Source organism: Labeo rohita, chromosome 10 (assembly GCF_022985175.1).
Source record: "Labeo rohita strain BAU-BD-2019 chromosome 10, IGBB_LRoh.1.0, whole genome shotgun sequence".
In the NCBI taxonomy this organism is placed as follows: domain Eukaryota; kingdom Metazoa; phylum Chordata; class Actinopteri; order Cypriniformes; family Cyprinidae; genus Labeo; species Labeo rohita.
Genome location: NC_066878.1, coordinates 12,463,828 through 12,470,130, shown reverse-complemented (window position 1 = coordinate 12,470,130; position 6,303 = coordinate 12,463,828). Strand labels below are relative to the sequence as shown.

Genomic DNA, 6,303 nt, shown 5'->3' with positions numbered 1-6,303 from the left:
TGTAAATGTTGCACTTTTGATGTTATTTCTAACGAGAAATTAGTATTACAGTAATTAAATATTCGCTTAGCTATCACCAAAGCTCATTCTGTTTTGTTGTAGATCATTAAACCATTACGCCTAGGTTTTCTGATGTAGCACTAATATTTTCTGGTAGGAAAATGGTGCTTGATTGTTTAAAACCCTGGTGAAAAAAAACAGCATATGCTGGTAGCTATGTTTTGATGCTGGGATGCTGGTTAGGTATGTTCTGATGCTGGTTTAAGCTGGTCCTTTGGTGGTTTATGCTGGTCCTTTGCTGGTTCATGCTGGTCATGCTGGTCACCAGCAAAGGACCAGCATAAACCAGTCAAGGTAACTATGTTTTGATGCTGGGATGCTGGTTGGGTATGTTTTGATGCTGGCTTAAACCAGCATCAAAACATACCTAACCAGCATCCCAGCATAGCTACCAGCATATGCTGTTTTTTTCACCGGGGAAACTTACCACAATACAAAATTTTGTGGGGGGGTTAAGTTGTTGCCCTTAGCATTTACATTTTTAGCATCTTTAGCATTTTTAGCATAGGCTAATAGAACTCTCACAGCGAGTTTGATTTCTCAGACGCTTATTTCATTGATATCTATGGAAGCCCGGTTCCGCCACTGAATAAAAAAATAGAATGTTTTTAATAGGAAAAAACTGAACTTTTTCCTCGCAGGTGCGAGTTTCTCTCAATTCTGACCTTTTGTTCTCAGAATTGTGAGATATAAACTTGCAGTTCTGAGAAATGAAGTCAGAATTGCGTGATATGAACTCACAAATCTGACTTTTTTCTCAGAATTGTGTGATATAAACTTGCAATTGGGAGATACGTCAAAAGTGCAAGACAAACTCACAATTGTGACTTTTTTTCTCAGAATTGCGAGTTTAAATCTTGCAGTTCTGACTTTATTACACGCAATTGCAAGTTATTTAGTCAGAATTGTGAGATATAAACTTGCAATTCTGAAAATAGATAAATCTTTTTCCCCCTCAAAGTTGGACTTTATATCTTGCGAGAGTTTAGGCCTATCCCTGGTGAAAAAAATAGCATATGCTGGTTAGGTATGTTTTGGTGCTGGTTTAAGCTGGCCTATGCTGGTCCTTTGCTGGTTTATGCTGGTCATGTTGCTGGTCAAGGACCAGCATAAACCAGCTAAGGACCAGCTTAAACCAGCACCAAAACATACCTAACCGGTATCCCAGCATCAAAACATACCTACCAGCATATGTTGTTTTTTTCACCAGGGATATCTCACAATTCTAACAAAAAAGTCAGAATTGCGAGTTTATATCACGCAATTCTGAGAAAAGTCAGAGCTGTAAGTTTATATCTTGCAGTTCTGACTTTATAACTCGCATGTTTATATCATGCTATAGAGGGTTTGCACTCATGTCACGGTTTGGTCAGTTACCCAGATATGCGGCCATATTGGAGATACTCATATGTAAACAACAGCATTGATTGCACTGTTAATGTACTACTGAATACATTGTTCTGCTAATTTATGCTGTCTAAATCACAGAAAAAAATGTGTGGAAGCTGCAAAATCATATGGAGAAGGACCTAGTAAGCAGGAATGGGCAAACTAAAGTTTGGCTAACCACAAACGCCTTTTGTTCCTTCATTTTCTTGCATTCTTCTCCTTGATTTGTTATAACTTTTGGTAGTCTATAGTGCTCCAAATGTTTTTTTGGTCCGACTAATTAGTACAACCCAAAAAATGACAATAATTGACCATTTTCAGCAGCAAAATAGCTTCCTTGGGTTCAGTGGTATTGTTTACACTCAGTGCCACCAATATTGCCGATGACGTGTCGTGAAATCACTCTATTCTGACTTTATAACTCGCAATTGCGAGTTTGTATCACGCAATTCTGAGGAAAAATAAGTCGCAATAACCTTTTGTTTTATTTGTTTTATTCAGTGGCGGAAACAGGGTTCAGTAATCTCTCAGACACTACAGGCAAAAAAATAAATGGATAAATAAATATTTTTCAGCAGCTTTAATGACCATTAACGTGATTTATTCGTTTATTGAGTGCACTATATTAAGCAGGTCTGCTAAGACAGTATCTCCTGAAGAAAAGAAAAAAATGTACTCAGTCGCTTCTGAGGTCATGGAGCTTTTGTTGTGGCTTGCAGGATTAGTTATTTAAAGCCTCAGCCGGTGGAAATTTCCCATGGTGTTCCGCGCACGCTCAATCAAAGCTTTAATACGCAACCGAGGTAACGGAACAGAGGGGCAAATAGAGTCAGTACAGCATCAGTATCCGCCGGGAATGCGACCTGATCACTGCCATAACACGATCTCTGTAGGGACCAGCACGAGCACACTTTCATGGAGCCAGAGTTTCAAACGTAGCAGGTCCAATAGATCACTGGATAAGACAAGCGGCGCCACTTCATTTCTCTACAGGTATTTTTGTCACAAGTTAAAGTGTTTAAAATGGGAACGTGTGACATAGGCGATATTATGTGTTTGTAAACTTTTTTTTTTTTAACATGTATGCATTTTTTATGTATCCTACTAATTGAAATATAGATTATAAATCAGTTTAGATCTACTCTAAAGTGTAAGATTTTATTATTTAGAATTATATTTTAGTACTTTGTAGGCTAAAACAATGTGTTTGTCTCAGCATGCTGATGCTGGGCTCCTGTTTGTCTGGATTTGCACTCATTTGATCTGTGATGTCTTCGTGTGCAGCTCGCGCCAAGTCGTTCTAGTTTGATTTTCTTAAATCAGGGATTAACCTTCCCTCGGTTGAATTTTATGTAAGATACTTTTCGTAGAACGACACCGCTTCTTTCTCACGGCTATAGCCTGTAGGTTCGGTGCTCAATCAAGGGATCAGTGAGCACTGGAGTGTGGATTAGTCTTGGTTAGTTTCTAACCGCTTAAGGATCCCCCAAAATATTATCATCACCTTGAAGAAAGATCCTCTTTCGAAAATATAAAGACAGCTATGTATAATACTAATAATTTTGGTGTAGAAATAGCCACCCATTAATAATGGGAGAAAAATAGCAAGTTTGATATTACAACACAAAGTTACCAAACACCAAATACCAATAATAATAATAATAATAATAAATAAATAAATAAATAAAATGATAATAATAAATAAATAAATAAATAAATAAATGAAACTATTATATTGGCACTGTACTAAAGCACCTATTTTGTAAAGTCTTATATCTAATAAATTCTAATTATATATAATTATATATAAAAATGTAAATAAATAAAATGTAAATAAATAAAATAGATAAATAAAAAAAATAATTCATTCATTCATACATAAATACATTAATTTACTCAAATTTCCTACTTCCACACTTTCCACATTTTCCACATTTCTGTAACCCCTTAATGAATTCTAATTATATATATATAAAAATGTAAATAAATAAAATAGATAAATAAAAAAAATAATGCATTAATTCATACAGAAATACATTCGTTTATAAAAAAATCATTCCATTCATTCATACATTAATACGTTCATTTATTCAAATTTCCCACATTTATATTATTATATTAGGCAATATTATACAAGATACATATATATGTTAACAGAAATGCGGAAAAAAGAAATTTAAATAAATGAATGTATAAATAACACATTTTCCATATTTCTGTAAACCCCTAATAAATTCTAATTATATATAATTTAAATAAATAAAATGTAAATAAATAAAATAGATAAATAAAAAAAATAATGCATTAATTCGTACAGAAATACATTCGTTTATTCAAATTTCCAACTTTCACAATTTCCACATTTCTGCCAATTAAGGCAATTTATACAAGAAAATAACAATAATAAAAATTATATATATTAACATACATATATGTTAACAGAAATGTGTAAATAAGAAATTTAAATAAATTAAATGTATAAATAAACAACAAATAACTTTAAATTCTTTATCCATTTTATTTGTTTACATTTTTATATATAATTTTATATATAAAGTGCATTATAACATTTTTGTATGTATGTATATATATATATATATATATATATATACACACACACACACACATATATATATATATATATATATATATATTTTTTTTTTTTTTATTTTATTTTTATTTTTTATTTTTTTTTATTAAATTGAATATTGAATATTCTAATTAATTATTTCTTGTTGTTTAATGAATCTCTTGTTGCTGAATTTGGCAAAACCAGAAATGCATTTGCATCACACTTTATTTTACTAACGTTATTTTGTTAATACAATACTTTTGTCACATGTAGAACATTTGAACGATTTATACACGACAAAATAAATCACAGTCCCATTCTACTAAATACATGGGTGGTGCTGTTCATTATGTACTGAACAGAGGTGTTCCAGTTCCATGTAGCAGTTCCCTTCCTGTAGGTAAGATTTATACACACTGACTTCATGACTGATTGTGTGGACAGATCTGGTTGTTCTCGATCGGCTGTCCCAGCCCTTCAAAGTGGGTCAGGGAACACAACTATGTGCCCGCTCAAGTGATACAGCTGCGTACAAGCTTCAGACACGACTGAGGATTAATCCTCTCAGGATGAATGAGCTCTTTGTTTCTTTGAGCCATTATTAGCAATCTCCCGCTTTCACCTCTTAGCTAACGTTCCGCTCGGAGAAGTGAGATAAGCTTGAAGAAACAAACACAATGGCACTGAAAGTCTACATTCATCAGTCAGCAGATCTTACACTTTATGTTCTCTTTCCAGACCTCTTAACCATGGGTAAGAAAGTCTTGCAGTGTTTTCCTTGGTACAAACGCTGTAAAGAACAGGGTAAAAGCAGGATGTGCCCTCCTCCACCTGGTAAGTCGCCTTTGTTTACCTAATTTGCCTAATGAAGTTATAAATCAAACAGCGTCTTTCAGTAGTCGACAATGAACATTAATTTCCCCTCTCTCTTTGCGTTCACAGTGCCATCTGTTGAGGTGCAACCTGGCTTCTCTCCGACAGTCTCCTGGGGTTACGACGGAGAGGAAAGCGCCGCACGTCCCGTCTATTTTTCCCATAAAGCGCGAGTAGTTTATCGCCACCAGATGGACGGCAATATTATCGACGCCACCTGCTGACCTCTGGGCTCCTTTCCCAGAATCCCTTGCCTTGTACCTGGCTGTAGACGTCCGGTGTAGAGGAGCATCGTAGGAGTCTACTAGACTGTTCTGTCATGTATAATTATACTCTTTTGTATTTAGTAAAGATGTCACAGTGTTTCCTCTGGTTCCTCCACCCTCTTGCCAGACCTGGCATTCACCTGTCTTGTACTTACTGTGTTGAAATATAACATTTCGAAGGAGACAGAGTGATGCAGGCAACATATATAAATACAAATGTAATGTATATGTGTTTTGCTGTGCAAATCTGATCCTGGATGTATGATTGCCTGTTGTTTTTCAGATGACAAACCATGGTTGGTTTTTCAGAGGTTTATGAATGCATTCAGGCAAAAGATAAAGTTTTGTACTAATCACTGGAATTATGATATGAGATTTATGTGTTTAGTAATTATGATGATATATTTTGCTTCTTATTCTCTGATTCTGTCAAAGCAGTTTAAGTATTGAATAAAAAAACATATATGTGTATATAATATAAACATATTTCTATCTATTAAATCTTTCATTTAAACGAGGTGAAATGTGCTTAATTGTCATAACAATTACATGATTGTATACAAAAGCTTTATTTGCTTTGTGAAAATATAATTTCTTAATTGTTTTGGGGTAAAATATGATCTGAACATTTTATTGACAGACTTGTGTGAGATTCTCTACAATTGCGAGTATTTCTACTAAAAGATTAAGTCAAAATGAAAAGGCAGCTATACATTTTGGTGTATAAACACCCATCTATAATGTGTTAGCTAAAATAGCAAGTTTGATATTACAGTTTGATATTATTGTACTAAAGCCCAATGAAATGATTAAATTATATTTTCAAGAAACTGTTTACTATGACATATCTTTTTCTACCCACTATAAGAGTAACATTACATGCATAAAGACGACGAACATGTTCTTTACAGTTTAAATCAGCCATATTTTACCTTTAAATGTATGTGTTTAAGCATGTGTTTAACCTGTCTGCTCAAATAAAAGCCCTCAGACAATAACGACAGGTCACATAGGCTAATTAAAATAAATAAATAAATAAAATAATTATAATAATAATTTTACATTTATTTTTAAACTATCCTACTGCGCCTATGGGCGAGATTTCCGGTAAAACTGTTTGCACTACAAACCAATGTATTCATA

At 33.8% G+C, this 6,303-nt stretch overlaps 1 protein-coding gene across 1 annotated transcript; it reads left to right on the top strand.

Annotated features, from left to right (window-relative positions):
• Positions 1-2,190: 2,190 nt before the first annotated feature.
• si:ch211-237l4.6 (uncharacterized protein LOC446130 homolog) lies at positions 2,191-5,677 on the top strand. Its single transcript, XM_051121096.1, is given in 5 exon segments — positions 2,191-2,272; positions 2,275-2,313; positions 2,316-2,442; positions 4,760-4,855; positions 4,964-5,677. Coding segments are annotated over 5 exon segments (483 nt in total). The 5' UTR covers positions 2,191-2,206; the 3' UTR covers positions 5,119-5,677.
• The last annotated feature ends 626 nt before the right edge of the window (positions 5,678-6,303 follow it).